Source organism: Amblyomma mixtum, chromosome 10 (genome assembly GCF_055824585.1).
Source record: "Amblyomma mixtum isolate Tamu chromosome 10, ASM5582458v1, whole genome shotgun sequence".
NCBI classification, from domain to species: Eukaryota; Metazoa; Arthropoda; class Arachnida; order Ixodida; family Ixodidae; genus Amblyomma; species Amblyomma mixtum.
Genome location: NC_143021.1, coordinates 178088767 through 178107440, shown reverse-complemented (window position 1 = coordinate 178107440; position 18674 = coordinate 178088767). Strand labels below are relative to the sequence as shown.

General features: G+C 45.3%; 1 protein-coding gene across 2 annotated transcripts in view; it reads right to left on the bottom strand.

Moving 5' to 3' along the window:
- stan (Protocadherin-like wing polarity protein stan) overlaps window positions 1-18674 on the bottom strand; it is a 58610-nt gene that overhangs the window by 26771 nt on the left and 13165 nt on the right. For both annotated transcript variants that reach the window (XM_089563143.1, XM_089563144.1), the window contains exons 7-18: window positions 17720-17891; window positions 15258-15462; window positions 12829-12938; window positions 11414-11578; window positions 10680-10834; window positions 9183-9349; window positions 6460-6606; window positions 5233-5334; window positions 2976-3138; window positions 1925-2187; window positions 670-853; window positions 462-563 (exon numbers count right to left, since the gene is read on the bottom strand). In XM_089563143.1, coding sequence (XP_089419269.1) covers window positions 462-563; window positions 670-853; window positions 1925-2187; window positions 2976-3138; window positions 5233-5334; window positions 6460-6606; window positions 9183-9349; window positions 10680-10834; window positions 11414-11578; window positions 12829-12938; window positions 15258-15462; window positions 17720-17891 — 1935 coding nt within the window. The remainder of the gene's footprint in view (window positions 1-461; window positions 564-669; window positions 854-1924; window positions 2188-2975; window positions 3139-5232; window positions 5335-6459; window positions 6607-9182; window positions 9350-10679; window positions 10835-11413; window positions 11579-12828; window positions 12939-15257; window positions 15463-17719; window positions 17892-18674) is intronic.

Below are 18674 nucleotides of genomic sequence, written 5' to 3'. Positions count from 1 at the left end.
ACACATCAGTGCAGAAACACAATTTGCATCACACTATTTTGCACATGGAGCTGATGCCACAATTACATTGATTTCGACGACCTGCCAGATTAAGGCTGCCTGGTTTTGTACACTCAGCCCACAAAGCATTTTTTTCATTGTTTCCATTGCTTGTTTGTCCTTTGCCATCCAGTGGACTCTACTCAGCAGATAATGAAACAGCCATTCATTCTTCGTGTGAGCCATGGTTGTAAACATAGAGAGTAGTGGATGCTAAAAGACTCGCAGTGTGATTATCTGCGCTGTACTGCTTTAAGCCATGGCAGAAAACCACTCAGCGACTGAGACAAACAAACCAAACAGTGACAAAGCTGTGAGCATGACTCAACAAAGCATGCTCAGTCACACAAAGTTCACTTAAAATACCCGCGAGAAATTTGTGAAGATAAGGAGCAAATGTCTGTGTGAGGAGAGAAGCTCACCTTGGGATCCCTTGGGACAACTTCGCGACACTTCCTGGTTGAAGAGGGCTCGTTCCCACCATACTCGTTCACTGAACGACCTCGGGCATCCATCGTAGATAACTGCCAAGAGCGGGAGAAAGATTAACAGCGTACATCACCTGACTGCGGATAAAGTTCAACCTGAGCAACTTGAGTAGCTCAGCGTTCAAACATTTGAAGAACCAACCCTCGCAACCGCGAAGCGTGACCTCAGCGAAGCGGTTGGAGCAGGCATCGCACTGCCTTCCTATGACCCCTGGTCGACAGCGACACTGCCCCGTCACCGGGTGGCAGCGGTTGCTGTAGGATCCATTGGCATAACAGTCGCACGGGTAGCACACATCACTGTCCTCTGGCTGGTAGTGGTTCTCCTGCGAGAGAGGGAGAGAGAGAGAAGGGAATGAAGAAGGACAGTTACTGAGCTGAACTAAATTACTGAGCTTGTCGAAGAAACAATACCAAAATTATCCCACTTTTTCAGGCGCTGCAACAGCCAGAAAGAGACGACGTAGAAACACTAATGTGCTATCATCATGCTGGGAGGTGTAGGTGCATAAAACATTTTTCACTGCTAGATGGCACCGCTGCACTTTTAAGGCGGAAGCCTTTAATGCCTCATCGTTGTAAGCAGGAGTTGTTGACAAAAATGTCACGCTTTTCAATTGGTTGAAATGCTTGTGACGTCACAGTGCGCGAATTTCAAACGGGGCCGATTGTACATTGGCTAGTAACCATGCAACCAATTAAAGGGATTGTACAGTGATGCTCCAAGTAAGCGGGACTGAGTTTAGTTAATTGCCTAATAAACCAGTTAGCGTAATTAACCTTTCTAGTCAGACCAGACAAATAAATAAAACCGAGCAGGAAATTGGTCGAGTTGGGGAATCGAACCAGGGTCGCCGGAGTGCGAGACGAGCACGCTAACCACTCCGCCATGCCAGCTCGATGGTTTGGAATGAACAAAGGCACGTCTAGTGAATACGGTGTCTTCGTTCACTCCCCTTCCTTCCTTCCATGACGGAAAAGTTAAAGAAACAAAAACAAAAATTATGAAAAGAAAAATGCAAGAATGGAAAAACTATGAAAAATAAAAAAGAAAAAGTTACAAATGAATAAGAAATTAAAAACTAAAAAAAAAAATGAAAATAAATCAATGCAAACCAGTGTGCAAGGAAAGGTTTTCGCCTCGCAGCACTTTAGAGAGCCAAAGTGCCCCCTGAATTTTTTTTTTTTCTTTGAGGCTTAAATAGCGGAAAGTGAGTTCGCTGTGGTACCAGAAGTGGAAAAATGTTGCCTGGAAGTATACTTCCCACACAAAACTCCTGAAAGGGTTAATGAAATCATTCTCATCTCCTGATGGCATACCTAAAGCAGCGTTTAATCGTTCGAAATGGCTATCCCTGACAGAGTAAGAAAAAGAGAGGGAGCAGAGTTTGGCTCACCTCGCAGTAGCATTCGCCCGTGGTCTTATTGCAGTCGGCGTGGTAGCCGCGCTCGACGGGGCAGTGGCAGGGACCGCACACGGGGTAGCCCCACCAGTTGAAGGGGCAGGGCTGTGTGCTTGCCTCCTCGCAGTAGCGACCCCAGCGGTCCTCCCCACACTGGCACCGGAAGCCACCGGGGTCCTTCTCGGACACCAGGCATTGGGCGTCAGCCTCGCAGGGGTCCAGGCTGCAAGAGGCTGTGCACTGCTCGCCGACGTAACCTGTGGTTCCAAGCAAGCAATTTTAATACATTGCAACGAAGCTTTGTTACTTGTTTTTGCATGTTCTATCTGTTTCACCTTAGCGCAGCCTTAGCACTTTTTATTTACTAAGTGAGATGCGACTAGTGTACTCTGGAACAGTCATGACCGCACATGGAAACTTCTATAATGTTCGAGATGGTTTTACGAGCCTTATCTTGAAAGCTCGGTGTCACCTTAAGTCGAGCAAAACTAAGAATGACTGGCAGTCGAAAGGCATACTAACTTACTAAGCTGAGCTTTACATTTATATAGCAACTTACGCTAAAATTTGGAACCCTTCAAGCACTTTTTAAAACGGTGTTAAGCAATCACATCAAGAGGCTGTCTTCCTATTACATTTCTTCAAGTAAACCCACAGTGAATCCATGGCAGTCATTCTGGGTAGATTTTTTTTTATTTGCTGGGGCATTTCAGGCAAGCACACCTCCCAGAAATTCTATTGTTTGCTATATTTCAGCTACCTCTTCCAACAAAATCGTTAATACCGAGCTGCCACTGATTACCCCATCACTAGGAAGTCAATAAATTGGTCACTTATGGCAATCACTTCTGGACATCATTTGCTATCGGTCACTTTTCAGCCAATCCTAGAGGATGGAAGGCAACCATACAATGAGCAGCCAAGAAAGCCATCAGTGGACAATGCCTCTACGATTGAGCTTGAGAATCTCCGCAGAAGTTCTTTGCACGAGTCAACAAAAGAGGAAGAAGACGTCTACGAGATAAAAGAAGAGAGGCGACCTCACCTGTGTCGCAGCGGCACTCGAACTCCTCCCAGGTGTCCACACACATGCTGTGCTGGGGGCAGGGACTCGAGAGGCAGGGGTCTGGCACGTGACAACCATCCCGGACATTCTGCTCCATCACGGGACGCAGCCAGGCTTCCTTGCTGGTGCCAATGCGCACGTCCTGCGTCATTTGACAGCGAGAGTCAAGGACAGGCCCAACACCCAACCTGACGCAGAGCATACTGTTTCTGTTAGGAAGGTTTCAATGGGGCAAATAAGCCTACGGTTGTCTTCTCAATCGCGGTCAAGAAAAGGAGAGAAAAAAAAAACTACAGAGAATGTTTACTCAATTCGAATCAGAGCGAAAGTACGGATTTGTGCTGTAGAAGACGACGGCGAGCAGGAGTGCCGTGGGACGGAGCAGATGGAAGTTAATGAGGACGACGCTTTCCAGTGCACAGCGTGAGTGTGTGGTGCAGTTTAACACGGAGCGTGTTGGCTCGCTGAGCGGCCTTTAAAGGATATCTGTTCACGCAGGCACGGTTTCGACTCCGAGTCATGGATATTGATTCAATTTCTTCTTCTCTTTTTCATGGTTTGGCCTCTTACTCAGCTGAAAGTTCAAGTTTACACGGTCCACGATTGAAGCCCGAGGTGCAGCAGTGAAGCTTTCGCTTCAAAAAGGAGGCAGAAACTGGGTGAAGGTTTTCAATTCAAATACAGTAGAACCCCGCTGTTACGTTCCTCACTGCTGCGTTTTCCCGGCTGTTACGTCGTTTTCTTCGGGTCCCGGCATAGCTTCCATAGGATCCAATGTATTGGGAACCCCGCTGTTACGTCGCAGCCGAGGAAACGATCCCGCATGATACGTCGCAACCGGGCTCCCCGAACCCGCCCGGGCAATGCGCGCCAACCGCCATTTTGATTTTTGACAAGTCTTGGCTACGGAACTGGCTGCAAGAAGCCGCTTGCGAGTTGGAGAGGCCGCCACTAGATGGCTATCTGCCTCGGACGCCGAATGCCGCGATCTTTATCGTGGGAGGTGGTGACGAGGAGGCGCGCGGCTGCGGTTGCTTATCTGTTTTTCTCAGACAGCGTCCGCTTCGGTGGACGCAGTTGTTGCGACGCGCGTCTTTTCTTTTCTTTCACTCTTTCTTTTTATCTTTTAACTCTCCTCTATCTGCAAGTGGCGGCGGTGGTGGCTCGGCTGGAGCCAGTTGGCAGGCCCGTGCAATCTCCTTTTCATCCTTCTCTCAGTCGCAACAACATCTTTATCGTGCTTTGATGGCGTGATAGCGTCGCGTAAGCGGAAGGCGCTTCCCCTTGAGGAAAAGCTGGACGTATGTACTAAACGCAGTCGACAGGCAGCCAGGGCGGCCTACGCGGAGCAGCACGGCGAGCAGCCTACGAACATTTCAGTGCTTGACGCTGTGCGCAACGTCGCTTCAGCGTGGACTGCAGTGAGCGCGTGAACTGCACAGCACTGCTGCGTGCGGTGTGGCCTTCGCATAGAAGTGGAAACTGCCATGGAAGATGAAGAGTAGTAGGCAGCCTCTCGTGATCAAGAGCTAACTGAGGCTATGCATTGCGCTGGGTGCCACGGGAATCGCATGAGGTGACTACGTCGCCGTGGATGCTGCCGTCGTGACGTCGGAATGTCAAAGTATTGCCGAGATCGTTGCGAACTCGGTTGTAAGCGAAGCCGCTGACTGTGATGACGATGACGACGAGCCGCATGATTCCTGCGAGTTGGCAGATCCGATTTTTGGAGAAGCCGTCGCGGCTTTGGACCTCCTCCGCAGGTATGTGCGTCGCACCGCAAAGCGACGCTGACAGCAATGCGGCCTTCCAGGCTATTGAGAAACGCGTTGTTCTTTCCAGCGAGCGAAAGAAACTGCAATCCACCATTCTCGATTTTTTAAAGTCCTAGGGTCAATTTGCGGAAATAAATTGTTTCAAGTCAAAGCTGCACTGTTTTCATTAATTTTCGGTGCTTTCCTCACTGTTGCGTTTTCCCGGCTGTTACGTTTTTTTTCCCCGGTCCGGTGAAAAACGTATGAACGGGGTTCTACTGTATGAAGTAGTAAAAATGAAACGATGCTGACACACACACAAACAGCATGTCGCACTGTTATCACAGACAGATATGAATGCCCCCTGTGCCTAAACTACTTGTTTGCCAACGATGTTAATAGCAAGTGGAAAGCGAAGGCTAAGCAGGCCATTTCTCTTTCTTTTTGTTTTTTTTTTAGAGCAGAAAATTCAGTCCAGTTACCTGAATGCAGCCGTAGAAATTGGCACCGCCTTCTTCGAGCCCTCCGAGGGAAACCTTGCCCACGTACAGTCCCTGAATAGCAGCTGCAAACTCCTTGGATACCTGTGTTGTCCAAGCGGCAATGTCCACCACACGGCATAGGCTGCTTCGAAATGGCTCAGAACTTTCAAAACAAACACTTCTTACATCAATGTGTCAAAATACTCAAACAGTTTTCTCTGTCTCCGCACTGCTTCGATACCAGAAGTCTTACTCTGAAGCATACTCTAAGGCACAAGAACGACCTCAGAATTGGTAGCACGAGGTGTCATCCAAGAACTGCACGAGCATTCCCTCATGTGTCCCCACATGCTTAACGCTACAGTTATTACCCCACCACTAATGCACTTTGAAAAAAACTGAAAGATGCTGTACCCACGGATTCATTAAAAAAACTTTTGTGTCAACACATTTCAAAAACTTAATAAGCACACAAACCATACAGCTACTAAAATATCAAAGATTTGCAGCTTGTGCTGACAATACACAATGAGAAACTTGCAATCCAATTCACTCCTGTTGAACCTGTCTGCAGCAGAGTGCATTCCATCCAGGCAAGTTGGCAGAAAGAAATGATCCATGATGGTGACAATGACAATTATGATGGCTGAGATGACCATATAATGTCTAAAGGGGCTATAAACACGCACACTTACGATCAACACCCTGTCTTAATTATCTAGTCAAAATTATGCAAGTACAATTAGTGACTTACAAATTCACTTTGAGTTATTGATCAATTCGCTTTCGCGCTACCATAAGCTTGCCGTCCCAGTTAGCTCAATTGGTAGAGCGACTGCTCCGGTGAAGCGGTGGTCCCGGGTTCGAACCCCAGACCAGGACGAATTTTTCTTTAACTGCGAAGTTTCAGAGAAAGCTGTGTAGCTTTCCTCTGTAGCCGTGTGGCTGCGCTCGTGTGGACGTCAATGAGTAATTACCCCCTTATTACAAATCTACTCCACCTTGGGGGATTCCCCTAAACATTTGGTGAACAAATTACACTGTTAGATAGTGATAGGACTGAACTTAATGAAGATATCAGTTGTGACCTCCCACTAAGTGGGCTCAAAGTGCTGGCACTTTTGTAAATTTCTGCTCAAAAACTACAACGAATACCTCTCAAGATGCAGCCCTTAAATGAATCCTATGTTAAGAGCAAGCAACATTGCGCCTCTTGTATACACACACCTCGTACTGGCCATAGTCCAGGCTGAGCCACACATCGCCCACCATCCACTTGACGGCCACGTTGTGCCACTTGCCGTCGTTGACCCGAATGTCCTCCAGGGAGACACTCTCGCCATCTATGGTGTACTTGAGGTGACCGCCTTCTACCTGCATATCACACAAATGTAAAGCAGAGAAGATTCACACTGAAGGAAAGAACCGGCTTGCCTTGTCACTAAGTTTAGCTCCAAGTGTCACAAGCATTGCAGTGGACACCTAGCTCCATCTGGTACCATGTGAAGAAACCTGGTTGTGTTACGCCACACATTACTAGTGTACTCCTATATTACAGATCCTAGAGTTGTGTGCTCCTTCTGCCTCAACCATCTAATGAATCAAGCTCCTACTCCGAAAACCACCAGTTCAATGCCGCCACTCGAGAACTTATTTTTCACTCCGACACCCCCGTGGATATTTATGTTTTAGAGTCTCACGACAAAGTTTGCCTCAGTTTTTGCTCTACAGTATTCACTCCTCGAAACCAACCAGCCCCTAACTTTGTGCAGCGGAAAAATTTAAATTCCGCAAATTGAGAACAAAGAATCCGTTATATTCCGTGGCAGGCATCAAATAATGGTTCAGAATGCATCTCGCACTATGTTAAGAAGGACGTATGAGTACAGAACGCGAATTCTTTTTCTTGTGGGCGGACTAGGCTATATGGTTGGTCTGACAGTTTCAGACTGAATTATAATTGTAATATTATTTATTTTAAGTAACAATTCCATGCAAAATGCTTAACTACACGATTTTTCGAGAAGTAGTGGGAAAGGGCCTTAACAATAAAGCACCACTTCAAAAAAATTTGCACTTAGTGTTGAAAATTCTGTTTGCTTCTATCTGCAGTACTAAAAACTCAAGCACCTAGAGATTTTCCCATGTTTGTAAAGAGCATGTGCGAGCCTTGGAAGAAATGGGTGCCTGAAAAATTTACCAGTTAAAGCTGAATAATGCATGGGCTGTAAAGGGCATCATCATATTGCACTCCAGGCTAATGGAGGCACTGTTCCATTTTACAACCACAAGAATTTATTCTATTTCATGACCACAGCATTTTATCACCACTACCCGGGTGCAGTTGTGGCCAGATAGTTTCCATAAAATCAAGCACATCACATACACAAAGGTCCTAAAAACTCTCCTCAAGTGCATTTTATTTACATCATCGCAAACGAAATATAGCGTAAATGATATGCTTTGTCATGTCCACATGTACTAATGACACCACAAGTCATTTTAGAGATCCCTGTTTGCACTAATCAGCTTACTTGGGCCAGTTCCCTGTTAGACAGCGAAAAAAAGAAAACAGTGCTGAATGCAAACACAAGACAAAAACTTTCTGTCTAAAGCAAGCTCATAATTTGTGCACTGATGCTAGTCAGGCTGAGAGGCATGGAATCAAAAGTCAAGGAATGGAAAAGCCATTCTTTTCGATCTTCTGTCCAAATAACAGCAGCACTGAAAGTACCCACTTTCAGGATTAAAGGGTCAGTCTACTCACCGAGATGAGTGTATAAATAATGGCATATTCTGGTAGTTGGCACCCTATAACATCAATAACGAGGGAACTGCTCCCGGTTTAGGCAGGAATTTATATTTTATTTCGGCGTTAAAAGTCGCGTAAAAATGCATGGTGGTGACCCCAAACGTTCATTTTGTTCAAGAAGGTGGTAGTCTTTTTTTGTAGAAGCATAAGTGAATATACTACGTACCATTTGTATGCCCCAATGTCAGAGAAACGCACGTTTTGTTCTAGTAAACTGAAGAAGGCGTACCGCTCGCTTTTTCTGTAAATCACATGAATATTTATAGTTACATGTACGCAAAACGCAGGCACATTCCCACTTGTAGTTCAGCGTATGCTAGCAGAGACGCAAAAATACACTCCACCTATAGTGGCGCCATCTGGTTGTCAGAACGGGAACCATTGCTGTAAACAAACCGACTCTCCTCTTAAGCTTTGGAGCGGCAGAATCGTCACTCTAATTGTTAAAATAAAGCAAATTTATCTCTTATATGTTTTCTTATAGGCGAGATGAGACGAAGCGAAAGACCGGCGCCCCATTTATGGCCAGTGAACGCACTGAAAAAGGCAGCAACAACGAGAATTCAGTCCGAAGCGAGAGGTCCGGCTTCGACGGGCGCTGCCATGTTTGTCGCCGCGCGGCGGAAATCCAGATGGTTGCCAGATGAGACTACCATCTCATACAGATGTGTTCCCACATTAATAAATTCTATTCTAAAATGTTCTACCGCACTCCTTGGCACCACAGCTGGCTAAACGGTAATTTGAGTAAAGAGCTATCGGTTGCCGCAAAGAAAATATGGTCGATAAAATTCAGTAGACTGATCCTTTAAAGTTAAGACTGTAGCAAGACGCAGCAGTCGGTGTGATGTAAAACAAGCTGAATTTTAACTTGACGGCACAATGTAGTGTTGACTATTGAGAAGAGAAAAAGCAAGACAGAAGGTAGAAAGGTGGATAGACAGATGCAGAGCAAGAAAGAAGATAGGAGTAAAAGGAATAAAGAAGAAAGGGGAATAATATGAGGAAAATGAGTTGAAAGAATGAAAATGAAAGAGAAAGAGAGGGAAACAGCGATTAAAATTTGAGTTCACAGATGTGACTCGGGCTCTGGTCTTTATGCGGGTAGCTATGAAGGAAAAAAAAAACGTCTACATACGTGAAGCGACATTTCCGAGCTCTGGCCAACGTGGACATGGATGAGGAGCCCCACAGTGGCCCTCGTGCGGAATGTGAGCCCCAGAGACCAGGGGAACTGAATGGGACGCAACAAGGGGTTGAAGACTAGGAAGCCATCACCATCAAACCGGCGGACTGGCTCCACACCTGTAAGAAAGCGCCAATTTATTCTAATCAAGCCACAGCAGCTGCAAAGGCCGAGGAGTAACAAAGTTTAACTACATTGAATATTGTTATAAACAGACACTGAGAACTAAATGGATACAAAGCTTTTGTAAGCTGAGAGGCCAAAAAATGAAAGATGACAGCTTTGCCGCCACCAGATGTTTTTATCTGTAAACTGCAATGATGTCAATGCTGTGTTTCTTGGTTGCAGTTAATTCACTGCAAGCGCCATGATCGGCATGGCGGAGTGCATCAGTAGAGACTTAGCATAGCACGATCCGCTACCGCGCACCGCCAGTGTGCACGCACTGGCTGGTTCTTATGGGGCAGGAGTGCGAACAGCTGGCCATTGCCTTGTGGCGTCCTCAGGGTGATCTGTCCATGCACGGTGGTTCTCCGTGGAAACAGACAGCGCTATGCTAAATCTCTCTAATCGGAGGACACGCAGGTATTTTGACTTTCTATGAACGAGTCTGAGCTGCTCTTCTCCATGTGAAGTTCGCTAAACGCGTGCGAAGGTGCAAGCACAAAGGGCGGCTGAGCTAGCACGAGACTCATGGAGGTGGGTGCCCCTTTCCGACGCCAATGCAGGGTGACGCTGGATGTGAGGTGCGTACAGGTCTCATGAAGTCACCATTTAAAATCAAAAGCTGCGCAACAATGCAATTCGCAATTAAGAGCAGCAGTTGGAGGCCTCACATATTGGTCTCACACACCGCACCCAATGGGCAGTGATACTTCCTTGGATGTCCTGTGGACGATTAGGACATCCATGGGACGTCCAAGAGAATTCCAGTGCCCATTGGGCAGATATGTCAGCACCACATGCAGGCTGGCTCCCCCAATTTCCGGAGGCCATTTTTGCAGAAAGTCGACACAGCTTCAGTGAGAGTGACAAAGCTTCAATGCATTCTTTATTTTTCACGTAATCACCTTGAGTGTTCAAAAAATAATTATTTTGAAAATGCCTATTGTGCTGTTCCTTTTTTGTGTGCCAGAAGTATTAAAATACTCGCTTCGAAATTATTCAATGAAAATTTCTATTTGCTTTGAACCAAAAAACCACTATTCATACATGCCTAGTGATTACTCATCAACATCCACCCAAACACAGCCATATGGTTACAAGCAGTGCTAAGGTGGATGTCAATAAGTACTTACTGCGTCGATCGAAATCTACCCATCAGGTGATTAGCCTGAAAAATACATGGGACTGTAGTACTTGCATGATGAGATAGATGGCGAGAGAGATGATAAGATAGATGAACATTTGTAGAGCAGGTTGTGGTACTTGAAGAAATGATGCACTTGCCTTCACTGCAGTCCCGTCCTCCAAATCCTAGAGGGCAGCTGCAGATGTAAGTGTTCCACCCCTCGGAGCACGTGCCACCATTCTGGCAAGGCCTGGTGTGGCAGAAGCCGCGCTTCTCGTGACAGCCGGCCGTTGTCGAGTTGTTGGCAACAAATCTGCAGCGCAGACAGGACGAAGAAAGAAATGAACCTTGAGATAGTGCAGCAGACTTCCTTTGGTTTGATCTAGCTGGGACATGCGAAATCAGCCTGCATTAGGCATCCGAAATTCCAAATAAAGGATGACCTTCATAAACCACGGACACCATTTCGCGCTTCCGTCTGCTACGGACCGAGAATTGCAGCTATCTTAGCTAAGTACAGGTACCCACAAAATCTTTAGGGACATCAAAATCATGAAAAATCTGAATTTCCTCGTTGCCTAGAGGTGTAGTCAGGCATCGAGGGGTGGGGAGTACTGCACACTTGTGCAGGTCACAAAGCACACCTTCTATTGATCGTGTCACCAAACATCCCCGTATCGCCAAACACAACACCAATTCCTGCTCAAGCACCAAATTCAATTCCAATTCAAAGAAAATCAATACGTTGAAGCGCAGTGACTGACAGTACTTGGCATCTATTAATGCAGTGAGTGCCATAAAGAGAGGTTCTGAGAAGCTAAACATTTAAAGAAAAAATGCAGGGCCAGAGGTGATTTTTATTTTTATATAAAAACGATCAAGCAAGTTTTACTTGTTGAGATCAATAAGCTGGTGGTCGACGTAGAGGTCCCGGATGCAGCCAATGAAGTGCATCTGTGAAACTGGGAAATGTGTGGGCAAGTCCGGCAAGCCACCAATCTGCAATGGCCCAGTCAGGTCCAGAAAGCGGTAGCAGGTCTGCATCACGTCCGCACACCTGCGGAGCGTAGGAAATTTAAAAAAAAACTTTCAATGTCACATCTTTAACACTAAGAATCATGCTCGAAGATGATGCAGACAGCAACAAATGCAGCGTAGCTCAGAAGAACATTCCAGATGAAGTGACAAGAACAAGATCTGGTTTGGTTTATTGGGGTTTAACGTCCCAAAGCAACTCAGGCTATGAGGGACGCCGTAGTGGAGGGCTCCGGAAATTTCGACCACCTGGGGTTCTTTAACGTGCACTGACCTCGCACAGCACACGGGCCTCAAGAATTTCGCCTCCATCGAAATTCGGCCGCCGCGGCCGGGATCGAACCTGCGTCTTTCGGGTCAGCAGCCGAGCGCCGTAACCACTGAGCCACCACGGTGGGGTGACAAGACAAGAACAAGAGGTTTGCAGCTTGGGAGCACAGCAGCTGCAGACTTGGCAGAAGTTACAGAATGCAGTCTGTTACGCCCTCAGTAGAGCCGTTGCACCTCACCGTCTACTATTTGTTTCAAGAAGCCGAACTTTGGAGCCTACGGACTGTGCTGATAACCTTCACGCGTGTGTAAGCGAACACTTTTTCTGTGAAAACCAAATTAAAATCAGGCTGTATGTATTTCCCTATATGTATTTAGGGTGACTAACTATGTCATCTACAGGATTATTATAACAACATCGAAGTCCTGAAACCTCGTGAGCTTGGCACAGCTCGGTCACACTTCGTATGCATCACTACTATGTCACTAGCGGCTAGATTAGCGAGCACAACCATTTCTGCAAGGCCAGAATGACATGCATGTTATCACTACATGACAAGCAGCAGTACCAAAGCTGATGGTGGAACCAGCGTTTTTTTTCTCCTCGGGTTTTGTCATTACGCAGAAATTCGCTGACACCAAATTACGTGCTTATTCGTTGCACGACTAACTAGACTATAGAACTGAGGCATGCGTTGGCTCCGGCTGAGAAACACCACTTACATACAACCAGTGAGATATGGTGTTGCCTGCTACATATTGAGCATGAATGTGCGAGTACTACATGGCACACATATTCATTGGAATGCAGAAAACTAAAGGGCAAGAAAACCAAAAACAAAGAAACAAGGATAGCACGGTTTCAATTTGAAAGCCATTCATGGGCAAGCTTACCATTCCTGGGGCTTTATTCTGCTTCGATATCACAACAATAAAGTGGCCACTAGAACCATAAGCACCAGTCACAAAAGAAACATGGCACACTTGCCATCACCAACCCACCTGTCTTCGAGGTAGTGCGTTGTACTGTTTGCACAGTTGTAGTTGCCCAGGCGGTTCTGAAAACGGGTTGCCAGCACAGAATCGCAGCCGTCTATAGACAGCGTCACTGTCTGCGAAACATGGAAAAGAAAAATGTTGCCATAATTAGAAAGTGCGACTAAAGGTTAGATCTAATATGTCTAGCGAATTTCGATGATTTTTCAAGCATCCAAGGCCAGGGCAGTAGTACAACAAAAAAAGTGTTTTCTTGCCTGATGAAATCTTTAATGTCATTTTTGTTATATATAAGGCCATTTCAAAAGCTGGCCTCAGTACTGGCTATTTAGAGACAATTAAATATACCAGCACTTTACTAGTTATAGACTAGTTATAGAATAGAATCAATATTTAGTTATATACTTTATTAGTTATAGACTAATACAGTAGATTAGTTATAGATTAGCTAAAAAAAAAATAAAACACAAGAGCTCTGAAACTACGAAGCCTGGGCTTTGTTCCACAATGAAGTTATACCGCATTTACTCGAACCTAAGCCAACCTCAGCTGTAAGCCGACACCGGAAAATCGTGAAGTCAACAAAGAAAGACAAGATATCCTCAAATGCTGATCAGCAGGAAATAAAAGGCCAAAGCTGAAACAATGCGTTTCATGAGTCATGCTGAAGCTGGCTGAATATTCATCTAAGATCATCACTAGACATTTCTCGATCGCTTCTTGCATCCCACAAAGGACTATCCTTGGTGCCATCCTGGTCCACTACTTTGTCACAGACAACATGACAATGACCTCTTTGCAGTCTCGAAAGTACCATTCATGTTGTTGCACAGCTGAACAGGTGCTCTTATTGGCTTCAACAATGTACAACTTTAGTCAAAAGTTTTCCAGCCACATCGTCAGCTTTCGAGCCTACGTGTAATGGAGCCCACAAAGCACCTCTACAGACCACAAGGTCTAAAAAGGTGAGGGTGATGGTTCTCCTTCCCCTGCAGAGATTTATAGCTTCAGGGCTGCTGTAAACCCTGCACAACACGGCTCAGAAACATACCATGCGGCATGAAGATTTTGACCAAGGGTGTACATTTGTTTTGTCCACATCGTTTTGGTTTATGGGGGTTTAACATCCCAAAGCGACTCAGGCTATGAGGGATGCCGTAGTGAAGGGCTCCGGAAATTTTGACCACCTGGGGTTCTTTAATGCGCACTGACATTGCACAGTACATGGGACTCTAGAATTTCGCCTTCACCGGAATTCGATCCGCAGCCGGGATCGAACCCGCGTCTTTCGGGTCAGCAGCCGAGTGCCACAACCACTCAGCCACCGCGGAAGCACTTGTACACATCGTATCCTCGCTGCAATTGAAGAGTGGATTAAATGTTCACTGCAAAGAAAACTAAGTCTGAAGACGGGTGGGAGTGTGGTGACACCGCTTAGTTGAAATTACCGCCCTCTATCGGAACCAAAGAACACTAGTGCTGCACTGAAAGACGGTGCAGCGATGGCGTGGGCAAAGTTGCATCCTGAAATTTAAGCTGACCTGTGAGTTAAGAGCCTGTGGTTTTCATAAGAACCATTGGTTTAGATTTGAGCGAACATGGTAAATATCACAAGGCATTAACTATATACATAGCGCACTGTTTGGGATCCTCACACAAAGACTAACATTAATGCCCTAGAGAGAATTCAGCGCAAAGCTGTTCGGTTCATATATTCTAAATATTGCACCACTGACTCACCATCTGCCCTATCCCTTCAACATAATAAACAGTCCCTTGAAGCTCGGCACAGAATACTGAGGTTAAGATTTCTCTTCTATTAAAGAATAACAAATTGTCAATGACTCCCGATTTGTATCTTCAACCGATAACGTCCAGGTCAACAAGAAACAGGCCCACTGAATCGTTAAAACCTTACTTTGCCAGAACTAACATATTCAAATTCTCTTTTTTTCCCCGCACCATTACCGAGTGGAATCAGCTACCACCATCATCAGTAGTTGACACTGATGCCTTAGAACAGGCCGTTCATTGAATCTATTTTGAATCTATTTGTTGGTGTCTTGCCTTGTACTTTTGTTTTGTTCTTATTGTGCCCCTCCTGCCAGGGCCCTTCACTGGGCCTACAGTACGCTCTAAATAAATAAATAAAGACGAGGTATGAAATGCAAAATAATGACATTTAGGCCGAGCTTGTTACTTAACACATTAGGCAGCAAGAGCAGTTGCACGCCACTTTAGAGTATCTTATCAACCTGTCTTAATCAAATAAAGTCGGTCACAGTGTTTTATTACGCTACCTCATCAAACAAACTAGTTCTTGGCACTTTATCATGCTATGTCATCAAATGAAAAGAAAAAAATTAGTGTAAGACATAAATTAAGACATAATGCAACACATAAAATGAAACGCACGGAGTAGGAAATCAGCTTACCCGGTTGTAATAGATGACTTCAACTTGATGCCACTGGCCGTTGCTGACCTCAGTTGGCACAGCAACTGCCACCTGACTCATGTTGACACCCGTTGAGAAGGAGAACACAACGCTGCCCTGCACGATCTCCAGGGCCACAAAGTCGTGCATGTCATTGTAACGTCCATTGTAGAGGAGCAGTCCGTTTCGTTTCTGAGTGGCAAAACTGGGTTGCAAAAATAAAAGGAAAAGAAAAGGTATTCATGTCTACATACAGATGATGCCCCAGCTTGCAAGCTGTTGCCAATGTTGAAAACCACTGATATTCATAGTGGAGGGCTCCGGAAATTTCGACCACCCCAGGTGGTCAAAATTTCCGGAGCCCTCCACTACGGCGTCTCTCATAGCCTTAGTCGCTTTGGAACGTTAAACCCCATAAACCAAACCAAACCATCAGTACTGCATTTTAATTTATGACCAAAACCAAGTGGAAAAGTCAACCAAAAATGACAGACGTTGACGTCAACTTAGAAGACAAAATTAACAGCAATAAGTAGCGGATAGAGTAAGATGAGAAAATACAAAATAAATCTGAGATGTAACAAATATCAAGAGTTGCACTGCAGTACGAAAATAACGCGCTTTTTTTCCCCCTCAGTTTTTCTGTTCCAGAATGTACAGCCCCCGTCAAAGGTATCCAGCCCAAGGGGTTTGCTTCTGAGCTCTTCAGCCCGGCTTCCTAACCCATCAAACAGTCCAAACATTGGGAGGACTGAAGACACAAAGCCATTTTTCTTTCGAGCGATTACAGTCGCTAAGCATGCATAACGAGGCATGCTGCAGACCTCACAAGGAAACCCCCTGGGCTGTATACTTTTGACGGGGGCTGTACCTCGCATTATATTCGGAACCAACGTACAAACATAATGCAAATTTTTAGAGCAAAAGCTCTATTTCATGTTCAAAGCTGCAAACGCCGATTCATCGCTGAAGCCTTCACCTTGACCTTGCATAAACAAACAAATAAATAAATACTGCTGCGACTGGGATCCGAACCAGCGATGGCGCGAACCGATCAGCTTCACTGGCCACTGCACGAGAGCACTACGCTATCGCTGCAGCCGATCACGCCTCATGTTAAACTGCAACACACTCGGGCACTGTGCATTGCACGTCGTCATCTTCATCAACTTCCATCTGCAGCACGAACAGACGAGATCAACTTAACCTCAATCAGAGCTTAACCTGCGTCTAATACCGTCGCCAGACGTGCCGACGACCCAGCAAAGCAAAATCATGAGCCAATCAGGCTAAACACATGCTTTCGCTCGTCTACTCAGTTAAACAGCATTAAAACCCTACCTTTTTCTTTTCTCGTTGTTTCGGAAAACAGCGACCTACACCATCGCACTCCCAAGCTGCTAGGAGAAGCCAACTCATCAATGACCTTCAGGTCGCGCGGCGCGTCAACGGGCGAACACGGGTAAATGGGTAAATGAGAGAATGGAATGTGGAATGAACGTGGCATGGGTCGTTGAGAGAGAGAAGGCATTGAAAGAGCTGAGCGGAGTAGGGAAAGGAAATGAGGGCGAACGGGCACAGGACTGGCAGCATGAAACACCAAGCAACGGTGGCATGGCAACGACTGGGGGCCGCTGCTGCATGCGTTAACGCATCGGAGCTTTGCAGCGGTCAATGGTGTCGCGCGCATTTCTACTAAAGTGTTGACTTTCAAATAAAAATAAAACCGGCGTATGCGTTGCTTCAGTATTTTTGCAAGCTGTCTCCGTTTTTTTCCCGAGGCCCTCCACACTTTTGTCGTAGTCGGCTTGAACAAACTGTGATCGCGTACGTTATAATCGTAATATATGTTTTTATATTATCGTGAGGTCTCAAACTCTCCCTTCGTGTTACATTTGTGGTTGCATTACATGCACATAAATACAGATAATCGAAGACCGAGCAAACAATAATAACCTGCAGATTATGCAGTCAAAGAGTTTATTTATTTATTTTATTTGAATGTGACCAGGAATGCATAGCTACTACTTAACGGTTACAGTTATCCTAGCAGCTATCTTGATCTTAAACATAAAAAATAATCATAGCATATTAGACATTCTGGGTTACCCTGTACTGAACTGTATAAGGAACAATGTCATATTTTAATGTTTCAATTTAACATAGATGATGACTTCAGAGACACACACAAACTTAAGACTGCAAGAAATTCAAACATGCAATTGGGTTCAGTTTCGCTGACAACAAGCCTTGCTCTATGAAGTCAATTGATTTGATAGGCTAGAATCTGGCAAAGCCTGGAACGGCACTGGGCCTTTCAGTTTGCTCTTTGGATACCAAAACGAATAAAAACGTGCTGCAGTTTTGGGTGCTGATTTATGCTACCTTAAAGTCTCAATTATGAGCAAGCATGACTAAATTTTATGCAGGCCACCATAACCATTACACGCTTGATCACACACCTGAGGCGGAGGTGCATGCGATGACGTTGCCGCAGAGATGGAAAGGTGACGTAGGAGCCACGGTTGAAGCTCCGCGCTCTCAACTGGCACTCGCCATTTGTCCACAGGGGGTCCTCCGTGCAGTTGGCACAGTCTTGGCCACACGTCTTGACTTTGATTTCACAGTTTGTCCCTGTTTGTTACGTACAAAGTGAAACAGGCATATTTACAATTGCCTCACACTGAACGCAGTACAATGTTAGTGGACAAGCATGATGCAAGAATTAGAAGCAAGTTTATGCTCGCCCTTTTTAATGCCTTTTCAGGCATAGTACTTAGCTCATAGACCTACAGCAATATTCTTTACATTCCTATTCCTATAACTATAGGTTGTCTTAAACTACTGTACTGACCAGACTATGCAGTGCCTTTAATGGCAATAACACTCATGAGGCTGCCTCACATCACAATACTTTGTGTACACTACAGTGTTGGAAACTGGTTCCTACATGCTAAAAGATAATATGGCAGGCTCATATCTCTATTAAAACAAGTTGCACTCTAGCTGTGGCAAAAACAGCTGCATCAAATTTAAGACAAAAACGATTCAAGGAAGACAATTAACCATGCAACCATTATAACAAAATGTAGCGAAAGTGCTAACACTAAATTTTCACGTTATTAAGAGTTTTAAACAGAAGTAACGGCCAGTCTTAAAAACATCAGATTTGTATTAGCTGCTGAAACTTTAAAAGAATGTAATATATTCTGAGACAATATACACCAGCAGACATATCTGAGATAGGAAACCTTATTACCATTACTTTGCTGACATGTGGCCAAGCATGAAAGGAGGAAAGGTGACAAACTAGCACCTTGTCCTCGGCATGTGACTGGCCATCACTGGCTAGGTGTTCCCAAGTTCACAAGGATGACACAGCATTAACAAAAGATGCGAGTTCAAAAGCTAATAGAG